Below are 12,301 nucleotides of genomic sequence, written 5' to 3'. Positions count from 1 at the left end.
ATACCGGATGGAAACAACAGGGTTTTGCCAAAAGACCCACGCGTCCCGATCAAGAGTACCAGTATGGACCCGACGAAATACCTTTTATTTATTACAGTTAATCATCAGTAAGCTGTTACACATAAAACTATTGCGCTGGAACTATACCTGTTCCTCCTCGAACTCTTTGACAGCAGGCTTGCGTAGCAGGCAGCTGTATGATCCAACACCATCTTCTACAATCATCTCGCTTGATGGAACCGCAGTTAACCATCTAATCATCGAGATATTTACTCGCATCCCATTTGTTTTTATTCATATTTACACAACATTTCCATAACATGTAGCCAACCCATATCCATACATGTTAATTTTATTACACGGGTTTAAAATAAAAATAAAAAAAAAATACGTTAAAAATGAGGCTGTCTTGTTGCTGTGTGCACATTACTATTGTTTTATAGTAACAATAAAGAGAACAGTAAAAAAACGACAAAATAAGAAAAGTCGGGCTTATTTGGTCGGGCTTAAAAATTTTTTGTGTAAAACCTAAGATTCATTGAAATTGGTTAAATATAACAGGGTATACTTAAAACTGAATGCTGATTCCGAGAAAATTACTATTTTTTTCATAACGTCAACCATATTGGAAATACACCGACTATTTCAGCTGCATAGCGCTAGCGCTATACCGTACTGGCGCGCTAGCATCGCGTCAAATAGTCAATGTATTTAAGAAAATATTGACTTAATGAAAAAAATAGCAATTTCCTCGGAATCAGTATTCAATTTTGTTTATATCCTGTGCTATTCAACCAATTCCGATGAGTTTTAGTTTTTTCAGAAATTTTTTTTAAGCCCGACTAAAATAAGCCCGACTAAAAAAATTAGCCCGACTTTTTTATTTTTTTCGTTTAATTAAAAAACCATGAGTCCCATTGGAAAATAAATTTGATTTCCGTGATAAGCATTCAATTCTGAATCTAAATAATGTGTTTTAAGCGAAATTTAAAATTAAGCCAAAAATGAAAAAGTGAGAAGGCTATATAGCCTTCCTACTTTTTCAGTTTTGGCAAAAAATTAGAAATGCTTTTAAATACATGGTTTAGATTGAGAATTCAATGAGGATCATGGAAATCGATATAGTTTTAACGTGCGACTTATAGTTTTTTAGTTATCCTAGTTTGATTGACATTTCCAGCATCGAAGCTTATTTTGATCATACTTCCGCTAATAGATGGCGCCGGCGACGGTAAACAAACAAAATTCGCTTTAATTGCGTTTTATTCAGAAACTACACCATTAATCGAAAAACTAATGCTATATTCGGAATCAGCGTTAAACGCCGGTTATTTTTGGTGGGGTTTTATCTAATTTCATGAGATTTTATGTTTTGCTGATTTTAACAAAAGTGAGAAGGCTATAGCCTTCCTACTTTTTCAGTTTTGGCAAAAATTTAGAAATGCTTTTAAATACATGGTTTAGATTGAGAATTCAATGAGGATCATGGAAATCGATATAGTTTTAACGTGCGACTTATAGTTTTTTAGTTATCCTAGTTTGATTGACATTTCCAGCATCGAAGCTTATTTTGATCATTCTTCCGCTAATAGATGGCGCCGGCGACGGTAAACAAACAAAAATCACTTTAATTGCGTTTTATTCAGAAACCGCACCACCAATCGAAAAACTAATGTTATATTCTGAATCAGCGTTCAACGTCGGTTATTTTTGGTGGGGTTTCATCCAATTCCGTGAGACTTTTTGTTTTGTTGATTTTAACAAAGGTGAGAAGGCTATAGCCTTCCTACTTTTTCAGTTGTGGCAAAAATTTAGAAATGCTTTTAAATACATGGTTTGGATTGAGAATTCAATGAGCATCATGGAAATCGATATAGTTTTAACGTGCGACTTATAGTTTTTTTAGTTATCCTAGTTTGATTGACATTTCCAGCATCGAAGCTTATTTTGATCATACTTCCGCTAATAGATGGCGCCGGCGACGGTAAACAAACAAAATTCACTTTAATTGCGTTTTATTCAGAAACTACACCATTAATCGAAAAACTAATGCTATATTCGGAATCAGCGTTAAACGCCGGTTATTTTTGGTGGGGTTTTATCTAATTTCATGAGATTTTATGTTTTGCTGATTTTAACAAAAGTGAGAAGGCTATAGCCTTCCTACTTTTTCAGTTTTGGCAAAAATTTAGAAATGCTTTTAAATACATGGTTTAGATTGAGAATTCAATGAGGATCATGGAAATCGATATAGTTTTAACGTGCGACTTATAGTTTTTTAGTTATCCTAGTTTGATTGACATTTCCAGCATCGAAGCTTATTTTGATCATTCTTCCGCTAATAGATGGCGCCGGCGACGGTAAACAAACAAAAATCACTTTAATTGCGTTTTATTCAGAAACCGCACCACCAATCGAAAAACTAATGTTATATTCTGAATCAGCGTTCAACGTCGGTTATTTTTGGTGGGGTTTCATCCAATTCCGTGAGACTTTTTGTTTTGTTGATTTTAACAAAGGTGAGAAGGCTATAGCCTTCCTACTTTTTCAGTTGTGGCAAAAATTTAGAAATGCTTTTAAATACATGGTTTAGATTGAGAATTCAATGAGGATCATGGAAATCGATATAGTTTTAACGTGCGACTTATAGTTTTTTAGTTATCCTAGTTTGATTGACATTTCCAGCATCGAAGCTTATTTTGATCATTCTTCCGCTAATAGATGGCGCCGGCGACGGTAAACAAACAAAAATCACTTTAATTGCGTTTTATTCAGAAACCGCACCACCAATCGAAAAACTAATGTTATATTCTGAATCAGCGTTCAACGTCGGTTATTTTTGGTGGGGTTTCATCCAATTCCGTGAGACTTTTTGTTTTGTTGATTTTAACAAAGGTGAGAAGGCTATAGCCTTCCTACTTTTTCAGTTGTGGCAAAAATTTAGAAATGCTTTTAAATACATGGTTTGGATTGAGAATTCAATGAGCATCATGGAAATCGATATAGTTTTAACGTGCGACTTATAGTTTTTTTAGTTATCCTAGTTTGATTGACATTTCCAGCATCGAAGCTTATTTTGATCATACTTCCGCTAATAGATGGCGCCGGCGACGGTAAACAAACAAAATTCGCTTTAATTGCGTTTTATTCAGAAACTGCACCACTAATCGAAAAACTAATGTTATACTCTGAATCAGCGTTCAACGCCGGTTATTTTTGGTGGGGTTTCAATCCAGTTTATAAGCATGGAATATCTATAGACTTGTGCGATTGGATGCCACACGCACTGCAAAATCAGCTTCCATTGTATATCTACAAGACAACGTACGGCAAACGTATTGAACATCTTAAGTCTGTATACACTGGGGGACAATGACAGCTGTTTCCAGCAAAGGAAAGGTGGGGCATTTTGAATTATTCCGTACAAAAACGGATATTAATTTATTTATTTTTTTCAAATAAAAATTACGTTTATATGAATGAAGACCAACGAAAAATGTCACAGGATAACTGAGTTTTTGCTTTTATGATGTGACTAGTATCAATTTAAAAGGTTTGAACACAATAGAATGAGAGCTGAAACAGCAATAAGTGTACCCGTTCTTACAAATCCTTCCTGTACAAATAGACGGGAAGCAACGGCCAGCCTTTCTCCCGCAGACTCGTCTGAACGCGTTCGATAGAGGACTCGAACTTCTTCCGTTGATCTGCTGTCAGTGGTACCCTGCCGACAACAAGACCATTTTCAAAATTGGTTGCACATTTAGTAGTAACTTGTGACACGATTATCACGAAACTCTTACTGGAACTTACACGGGTTTCTTCAAACGTTTGCGGTCCTTGCGAGTCTTGTATCGCAGAGCGCAACGCAACCTCTTCGGTTCGACAGATGGACGATGAGAATCACTTAAATGAATGGCTTCCAACAAACGTTTCAATTCGGCCGCGGTGTCTTCGAGAAGTAGACGCTCGTAGAAGAGACAGTGCCATTCTGGATGGTCTCGATCCACCCGACCGCGTGATCTGCCCACGTATTGGCTATGTAACAACGTAAGCTTCCCAATTAGGGCCAGAGAAATATTTGTCTGACACTACGCCAGTTTTATTTCCTGACGTAGCTAAGAAATGAGTATAAGTAAACATTGTGTCTACGGGATTTCGTAGGAGAAGAACTCCTCGGTATCCATACAAGAAACTACGGACGGGACCTATTTTGCCAGTGTTTTTTGTTGTTCATTTCCATTGACCTACGTCAAACGTTTAACGACAAAGTTAGTTGACTAAAATGCTTTTTAATACACATTATCAGATACTGACCCCACGGCAGCCGCATCAACGACCGCAGTGCCGTTAGACTTTTGTCCTTCACGCCATCCTAGGTAATTGCTGCCGTAACCGCTTTCTGTAGCCAATTTTCGAAATGAGCAAATAAAAGAAATCGTTAATAACAAAGTCACATCAGTGAAAAAAAAACATGTTTTCATTTGATTAATTTTTGCACGTGAAAAAAGGAATCGTATAGAGGACGTGTTGCAATTTTGTGTTTTACATACCAACGCTAAGGCTGTTGTATCCTGAGTGCCCATACGAGACTTGTTGTCCGCCTCCAACATTGTTCCCGTACAGTCCCGTATTGTAGCCAGTGTTTTCGTAGCCAGCGTTCGTGCCGTAGCCGCTATGGCCTCCGTATCCAGCATTGACTCCATTGTTCGTGCCGTACCCAGTATTTGTTCCATATCCAGTGTTGCTTCCGTATCCAGTGTTCGTTCCATAGCCGGTATTGGTTCCATAACCTGCGTTCGATCCGTATCCCGTGCTTATTCCGGATCCAATACCGTAGCCAGTGTTGCCGTAGCCGGTGTTGCCGTAACCGCTCTGACCGTAGTTGATGTTTTGGCCGTATCCGGCATTGGCTCCCGGAGTATGGTAACCACTTCCGCCATATCCTGATACAAACGCGATAGAAATACCAAATCAATTATTTAATAATTTCGCTCTACAAATTCTTTCCATCATTGCCAAGAGTTAAATAATGAATGATTAAAAGAAAAACTCCTTACCACCAGCAGCGTTGTTGGCATGGTACCCAGTGTTTTGATGGCCAAGCTGTTGGTGAGTGGTAAGACTGCTACTTTGCTGTTGATGGCTGCTGCTCTGTTGTTGGTAAACTGTACTGCTCTGTAATTGACCTATCCACCAAAAACAATGGTTCGTTTTAAAATAAAATTCAATTATTTCAAAATGAATTGGATTCTCTCATTACCGTAATTGGGACGATAACGCTCGTCAACCTTTTCACCCTCAGCCAATTCGGATGGTGCAGCCAGTTCGTCCACAGGTGCCACAGCATCCAGCACATCCGGTGAGACAACGATGGGAGCCTCATCTTCAGGGTACGGCATGGCAACGGCCAACGCCAACATCAATAACTATCGATACAACATGTTGGAATGAAACTCAAACCTTTCGTGATTTCCACGATAAACGTGAGACATTTTAAATCAGAAATGAAATTCGAAAACAAAGAAAAAATTCAATGAAAATGACTTACCCTAAACACAAAGCGAAATATTTTGCCAAGGACTATGGAGAGCTTCTCTTCCGGCGGATGATGTGATCGCCTGGACGGTTGGTGTGCGGATGTATGTAACTCAGTTTGGATGGTGCCGTATTTACAGTCAAACTGACTGTACCGAGCGATGGGAACAAAGCAACATCGTCAGCATGCAAAGGTCGATCCGGCATATAGGTAAGAAGAACTTAATGACTTGTATGTGTGTGTGAAGAATAAGGAAAACGACCGAAGCTATGGGAAAAACCCAACACCTCTTGTGGGGTGTTATGCTGCCTATTGAGCAAAGTATGCACTAAAAAGAAACAGAAGGGGGGCGGGAAGAAAAACCAAAACGATATATGCACTTGGCTAGTAAGAAAAAAAGATAAACATTTTGAGGTGTTAATGTACCTGGGATTAATCACGTGGGGGAATGGCCATCACGATACACGTGACAGCCCGAGGAATTTTTAGATCGGTTATGTGAGCCGGGTTTTCCTCGATGACGACATGATTAGCATGATCATCAAATATGGCTCTCGATCAAGACATTTTCAGTGATAATGGGTTTATCATGTGTCAATAAAGGGGTGGAAAACTGCGACATCACGGGCCCCTATGAAATTCACACGAAAGAAACTCACTATTAAATAGGTAGAGTCGAGCTGTTCTACCTCTGTCTGCCTGACCAAATTCGAACATGTTTTCAGGAAGAAGTCTCTGCTAATGAGTTTGTCAGGAATAAATACAGAATCTAGTCCTGAACACGGTTGACTGCACTCGTTTGAGCTAAAACACTAAAATCTAGATCAGTCTGCAGACGAACATGACGACGGAGATGACGTTGAATAACAGCGTCGACATCTGCCGCTAGGCTACGGATGCCACGTACATTCATCACCCATGTTCATGATAAAAGTAGTTTTATATATTAACATTTAAAAAAAACATCTTTATTTCTTGACAGAAGACTAAAACTAAAGTTAAAAAATAATGTTCACTGTTTCGTTTTCATGTTTGTCGAAATAATTACACAGTTATAGCCATCAACTTACCTACCTGGTGGCCATGTTGTAAACAGTGTTTTGATCCCAGAATTCACTGTATATAAAGGTTGAGAAAGTCATTTGTTGATGAGGTGGAGTAGCTAGTGACTAAGGAACCTTCCTTAGTACTATAGGCGGCTGAGTGTCGAATGAAAGGTGGCTGGATGACAGGTCTGATCGCTAAGTACCTTTCACTAGACATTATAGTCATGGGCCGGCTTGAATAAGCGGTTGAGCCTACAGTATTGCATGGGTGTCGTGGTACATATCATGGTGTTGATTCGCTGGGTGGCCTAGTACGGAGTTAGGTACATAATTGTCGATGAGCATTTCCGTGAGGATGGTCCCCCATCCATTACCATGATGTTCGTGAATGTGTACCCCAGTGCACACGCATGGATATGATGGTATAAATCACGTGACTATGTGAGGCAGTTGTACACGTTGGAGCATCATAGAAGTTGAAGAAAAGAAGTGGACCATCCGTCAGAAGAGATCCAATATATCTAAGCCGCTAGGTTACAGATCCATCTGGGTCAAATAACTGCTGAGAGCCGGGGTGGGGGATACCCGGTAAAAACCTCAGTCGATCCTGTGAGGCCTATTACGCACACACTACTGTGGACAACTTAACTGTTGCGATTCAAGTCACACTAGCTACTCCACCTTTTTTCTGTAAAGAGAATCCCCCCTTCTTCATTCCTTGTCAATCTCGTCATAAACAACTAGGATTATTTCGGCCAAAAGGTGATTGAACGACAGACACAGGTAGAATAAACTCAGCGATAATTTAACTATTTATTTTGTGGATTTCTTCTTCTAGCGCACCACTATGCAGTCATGCAGTTAAGAGAAGGAAGTCTCGTGGGTGGGAATGTGGGACAGTGGAATTCTAGGCATCTTGGCTAAAAAATAAAATCAGCTCAACCATAATATCTTACGTAACTTATCTTTGTCAAGTTCAAAGGAAATTGTTTAAAGCTGCGCCATTAATGCGGAATGATTTTACACAATTAGGACGTCCGTACGATTATGGAAGTCGACCTGTAAACATACCGGATGGAAACAACCAGGGTTTTGCCAAAAGACCCAAGCGTCCCGATCAAGAGTACCAGGATGGACCCGATGAAATACCTTTTACTTATTACAGTTAATAGAATAGGTAATCATAAAAAGTAAGCTGTTACACATAAAGCTATTGCGCTGGAACTATACCTGTTCCTCCTTGAACTCTTTGACAGCTTACCTTAGCTAAATCGATTTCTAGCATACTAAAGGCTGAAATCAGAATCCGACATTGTAATTGACTGAAGGAGAGGTCATGCGTTTTGTACTCAATGAAATGTAAGATTTACTCAGAAAAAAATGATTAAGGTCGATTTATTTTTCGGATTAGAAGTAAGTTCACGTTCAAAGCTGTTCAACAGCAAGCTGAATTAGACTTTGATTGTTGTTAACAACGTATATCCGATTCGATTTCAACAGATGCAGGCGAATACGTATATAGTCGACCGGGAACTTGTGGCTCAAAGATGTGATTGGTGATTGAAGCGATTAAAAAAACATCAGGTAAAAAATGTTAAATTTCTATTCGAAAGTAACTTGTCCGTTGGCGGGAGCTGCTGCTGCTGCATCAATTGGTACGGCGGCAGCATCGGGAGCGCCTTCTCCGGCCTTCTGTCCCTCACGCCAGTGGAGTCCGCCGTAATTTCCATAACCTCCTTGACCACCATAACCTCCGTAGCCACCATAACCTAAACGATATCCAGACAATGGATTTTTAAGATTGGAATGAAATGAAATTAGATCGGAGATTGACGATGATGACTTACCGTTGTAGTGGTTTCCGTATCCGCTATTGTAACCACCATGATGATGGTGCCCATATCCATGTCCATGGCCGCCGTACGTAGGACGCAATAAGAAGAAACGTTCATCTACTTTTTCTTCACCAGGAGCAGGGCCATCTTCCACAGGAGCAACTACATCAGCGGGAACAGGGGCATTGTTCGGATAAGGGAAGGCAACAGCAACACCCACCAGCATCATCAACTGTTTGGTTTGCGAAAATAATGTCTTTGTTTAGATTGAACTTATTTGTTTAATGTTTTTAACTTACCATCAGAATTGGAGACATCCTGGAGTATTGTTCGACTGAGCTCTGGAGGAATCGAGTGAACAGGGTGTGATGATTGTTGAAGTAGAATACAGCCTTTTTATATATAGCAGTTGTTTTGCAAAGTGAATAGCCGAGACTCGTATTGCCTAGGTTTTTCCCTTGTTCTCTACGGTTTCGACTAACAACCTGAGGCTAGGGAATGTTGTTGTTGTTTTTGGGCTGGTACCTGATGAAGGGGAGCAGAATGCTGGGAAAATCCATGGCGACATGGGCTTGAGAAAACCAAAGAAGAACGATGGGTATTTCCTTATGGATAAAACGTGCCTATACCTTACAAGAATTAAAAACAAAATACAGTTGAACTGCGTTTCTTATTTATTCCCCTTTTGTTTCACATGTTTGGGTTCTTTTAGGATCATGCCTTTGTCGTACCTGTCAATTTTACCTTTCCTAAGGCCAATGTTGCCAACTTGTCTCTTTCTTTCTAATTTATCGTATTTTTCTATAAATTTTCTAATAAAAAATGTGTTGCCTCTGATAACAATCAAATAGTTAAGACGTGTATGAAATACGAAATATAGTTTTGACGGAACAACCAAATTTATTCCAAACCAACAAAACATAAGATGAGGGCATAATGTGGTAAAGAAAATTTGTTCATATTCTACGAGTTGGGGAAATTGGATATACACTTGATTAAATAATTGGACGCATGATGAGAATCGTGATTCAAAATCTTGCCGTGTTTCTGTTCACTGGAAAATGACTCCATCGCCACCGCTGGCGGTTTGCGAAGTTGGTGCGGAGTCAATTACAGCAGCAGCCTCCGGCTGCGCGTCGGCGGGAGCAACGACGCCATCAGCCGTTTGTTTCTTTTCACCTTCACGCAGACCCAACAGTCCATCCAACACGTTTCCTACAGTGCCCAGAATGCCTTGCGGCCTTCCGTAATATCCAGGATATCCTGTCAATGATAATGTTCAATATCAAATCAATTCATCGTGAATAAATCGAATGTTATGTACCATTGTAACCGTATCCGTAAGGACGATCGTAATGGCCATAATAAGGCTGTTCATATCCGTAATTTTGATGACCGTAAGAATGTCCGTACTGTTGGCTGCTGTAATGGCTTTCGTATTGCTGATTGCTGTAGTAATTACTTCCATATTGTTGGCCAGCATAACCTTATAGAATTCCAAACGTGTTTGTAATATCTTTTATTTTAAATGATTAAAAGTCTTTTGTCGTATACCATAAGGACGATGAACAGGTCGATAACGTGTGTCGACCGACTCGCCTTCAACTGGAGCCTCGGGACTAACCGCCACCGCTGAATCATCGCCATTTGGTTGAGGGAAAGCAAAAGCGACCGCAACTACCAACTAATGAAAACCTTTAGCTTAATCTAATCACATTTTATTGCACGTTCATCATATACCATACCCCGAAAACAAAGGAAAACTTCAGACCAGCCATTGCTGCCACCGCTTGAACGTATCGTGTTGGTGAGACGAACGCGTGAACTTGAACTGAGCCCCGAGTGGAACATGGCCTTCAAACTATACACGTTCCTCTCCTATAGCATCTTTAAAGAATCCCTCTTTATTTTTGTCTTTAAAAGGCATGATGGGCGTGATCATATGCGTGAGCTTCGTGCGTTAACCGTTGTAGAGATAAAAGTAATTTACAACTTGGCTTCATAAATCAGCCAACAAATCGTGATAATAATGGGCAAATCAAATTTTATTGTTTCACATTTCTAGTTGAAGCTTTTGCACAATTAAAATGGGTGCAGATTATATTATTGGAATCTAGAATTGTAAGTTTATCTATCTAGTTGTCTTTGATTGGCTCGAAGGAAATCAGTTAAGTCGATCGTTAGTACGGCGAGTTTCCGTAAGCCGAATTCGTTCCGTAGCTGTTGGGAAATGGCGAGCCGTAAAATCCATTGTTAGATCCAGGATAAGATGGGCCGTAAGGGTTCGCTGGTTGGTGATGTGAACCGTATGACCCTCCGTAATAGTTTGGCGGCTGAACTACGGGCACGTAAGCGCCGCCGTATTGATTGTTAGCCAACGGATAAGCCCCTCCGTGACTTCCAGCAGCTCCTCCGTAATAATCCTGTTGGGTATAAGCTCCGCCGTGATAATAACGTGATCTGGCACTCACCGTCGCATCTTTGGCTGCCATAGATCCAACGGCCACAGCCAACACGGCCATCAAAATCTGTTTCAATTCAACAAGATTGAACTTACGAAGAGTAATTCAATTAAAGATAGAACTTACCGTAGAGAATGAGGGAGACATGATGTTTCAACTGAACTTGTGTTTGGAGTTACTGACGAATTCAAGAGCTTTATATACGACAGCAGACATGTCATATAAAGAGAAATTGAATCATAAAATAAAAGTTCGTCCATGTGTCACTGTGTCACCAATGTCGTCCGGAGTCATCCATTCTTTGGGTTTTATGGACCGAGCATGACGTCACTCTAATTAACTTAAAAGTCAATAGAAATATCCATTGTGTGCACGTCAATGTGGTTAGTTCCATGAAGGAGGGAAAATAAAGTTCCAGGGTCTTGTTCACCGATGTGTGCCCTTGACGCTACTCTGCCAAATTTTATTTTTTAATGTTAATAATGAAGAAACCACTTGTCATAGCCGCCGGATGTTGGCTTTATTGCCCCGTGAAATTTGAATTAAAAACATTTATATGGCCAAGTGAATATAAGAAAAACCTTGGCAAAAAAAAACTGCAAATGTTGCAGACTTTATAATAGAGAATAATAAAAAGAAAAGTGGATTAAATTATCAGTGGTAGTTTATTTCAAACTCGATTGTCGTACATTTTGGGGGAGAGCCGAAAGAAAAGCAAGGTGATTACATCTTTTCATTGTAATACCGCGGAAGAATAGGCGCTGGAGGAGCTTGCCAGGGGCGCATTAACTTTGCAAACTTGTCGGTTACATTCTCCATCAGGTAATAGACCGCGTTTTTAAGTAAATCAGCCGAATACACGGATTTCTTTGGCTTGGATTCAATCTGGACCTGGTCGCTTAGAGGAATCGTGGCTGGTCTCGAACGCTTAATCGAATCAATTTTCACCTTGATTTGGTTGACAAGGTAGATTGCATGTGCTCGTAGAACCTCTGCCTTCTTCATCTTGAAAGAATCACTATTTTCAGTAATACACAAGGACTATCTCAGACGTTCCAATTGGTGTAACAAGTCATAGGTAAACTGAAGCATCGCACGCGGATCGTCCCCCTTCCTCAATTGGATTTCGATTTGCATCAGGTGATATTCGATTTGATGAAATTCGGGGTTCGAGAACGATGCATGATTTTGTGGCGAGACAGCATACGAGGAATAATACATTCAGCCATTTTTGCGAGATGATTTCTTCAAGCGGATTGAATTAAGTTATGGATGAAATCGATCGGTCCTAGTGAAGCGAATCAATTGAATGGGCCCTTACTCTGTAGGAAATATTTGAATTACTTTCTCATTGCACTATGGAATAAAAAAATAGGTGCCCAAGATTTTTACGCATAGTAATCAAGCGTTTAAAAAGGG

General features: G+C 39.9%; 4 protein-coding genes across 4 annotated transcripts; all 4 read right to left on the bottom strand.

Moving 5' to 3' along the window:
• Positions 1 to 4,545: 4,545 nt before the first annotated feature.
• Positions 4,546 to 5,081, bottom strand: LOC130692821 (keratin-associated protein 21-1-like). Its single transcript, XM_059494800.1, has 2 exons — positions 5,054 to 5,081; positions 4,546 to 4,946 (listed from the first exon to the last, which is right to left on the bottom strand). The coding sequence occupies exons 1-2, from the start codon at positions 5,079 to 5,081 to the stop codon at positions 4,546 to 4,548; spliced, it is 429 nt and encodes a 142-aa protein (XP_059350783.1).
• Positions 5,082 to 7,964: 2,883 nt separating this feature from the next.
• On the bottom strand, positions 7,965 to 8,880 carry LOC130692820 (uncharacterized). Its single transcript, XM_057515906.2, has 3 exons — positions 8,720 to 8,880; positions 8,433 to 8,652; positions 7,965 to 8,354 (listed from the first exon to the last, which is right to left on the bottom strand). Exons 1-3 carry the CDS (start codon positions 8,735 to 8,737, stop codon positions 8,188 to 8,190), a joined length of 405 nt encoding a protein of 134 aa, XP_057371889.1. The 5' UTR covers positions 8,738 to 8,880; the 3' UTR covers positions 7,965 to 8,187.
• A 540-nt stretch (positions 8,881 to 9,420) lies between these two features.
• On the bottom strand, positions 9,421 to 10,234 carry LOC130692813 (uncharacterized). The gene is made up of 4 exons (XM_057515897.2): positions 10,166 to 10,234; positions 9,975 to 10,104; positions 9,745 to 9,906; positions 9,421 to 9,683 (listed from the first exon to the last, which is right to left on the bottom strand). The coding sequence occupies exons 1-4, from the start codon at positions 10,196 to 10,198 to the stop codon at positions 9,472 to 9,474; spliced, it is 537 nt and encodes a 178-aa protein (XP_057371880.1). The 5' UTR covers positions 10,199 to 10,234; the 3' UTR covers positions 9,421 to 9,471.
• A 213-nt stretch (positions 10,235 to 10,447) lies between these two features.
• LOC130692822 (uncharacterized) lies at positions 10,448 to 11,055 on the bottom strand. Its single transcript, XM_057515908.1, has 2 exons — positions 11,009 to 11,055; positions 10,448 to 10,948 (listed from the first exon to the last, which is right to left on the bottom strand). Exons 1-2 carry the CDS (start codon positions 11,027 to 11,029, stop codon positions 10,601 to 10,603), a joined length of 369 nt encoding a protein of 122 aa, XP_057371891.1. The 5' UTR covers positions 11,030 to 11,055; the 3' UTR covers positions 10,448 to 10,600.
• Positions 11,056 to 12,301: the final 1,246 nt, after the last annotated feature.

Source organism: Daphnia carinata, chromosome 3 (assembly GCF_022539665.2).
Source record: "Daphnia carinata strain CSIRO-1 chromosome 3, CSIRO_AGI_Dcar_HiC_V3, whole genome shotgun sequence".
Lineage (NCBI taxonomy): Eukaryota > Metazoa > Arthropoda > Branchiopoda > Diplostraca > Daphniidae > Daphnia > Daphnia carinata.
Note: the sequence above shows the minus strand (reverse complement) of the source record. Positions and strands in the feature narration are given on the sequence as shown.

Excerpts from the sequence above, each read along its gene's own strand:
- LOC130692820 (XM_057515906.2), bottom strand. Across the intron at positions 8,355-8,432 it reads ATACGGAAACCACTACAACG|GTTATGGTGGCTACGGAGGT; the intron begins GTAAGTCATCAT and ends GATATCGTTTAG.
- LOC130692813 (XM_057515897.2), bottom strand. The coding sequence starts at position 10,198 with ATGGCTGGTCTGAAGTTTTCCTTTGTTTTCGGG. Across the intron at positions 9,907-9,974 it reads ACCTGTTCATCGTCCTTATG|GTTATGCTGGCCAACAATAT; the intron begins GTATACGACAAA and ends GAATTCTATAAG. Across the intron at positions 9,684-9,744 it reads TTACGGATACGGTTACAATG|GATATCCTGGATATTACGGA; the intron begins GTACATAACATT and ends TATCATTGACAG.
- LOC130692822 (XM_057515908.1), bottom strand. The coding sequence starts at position 11,029 with ATGTCTCCCTCATTCTCTACG. Across the intron at positions 10,949-11,008 it reads TGTCTCCCTCATTCTCTACG|ATTTTGATGGCCGTGTTGGC; the intron begins GTAAGTTCTATC and ends GAATTGAAACAG.
- LOC130692821 (XM_059494800.1), bottom strand. The coding sequence starts at position 5,081 with ATGCCAACAACGCTGCTGGTGGTAAGGA. Across the intron at positions 4,947-5,053 it reads AACGCTGCTGGTGGTAAGGA|GATATGGCGGAAGTGGTTAC; the intron begins GTTTTTCTTTTA and ends CGTTTGTATCAG.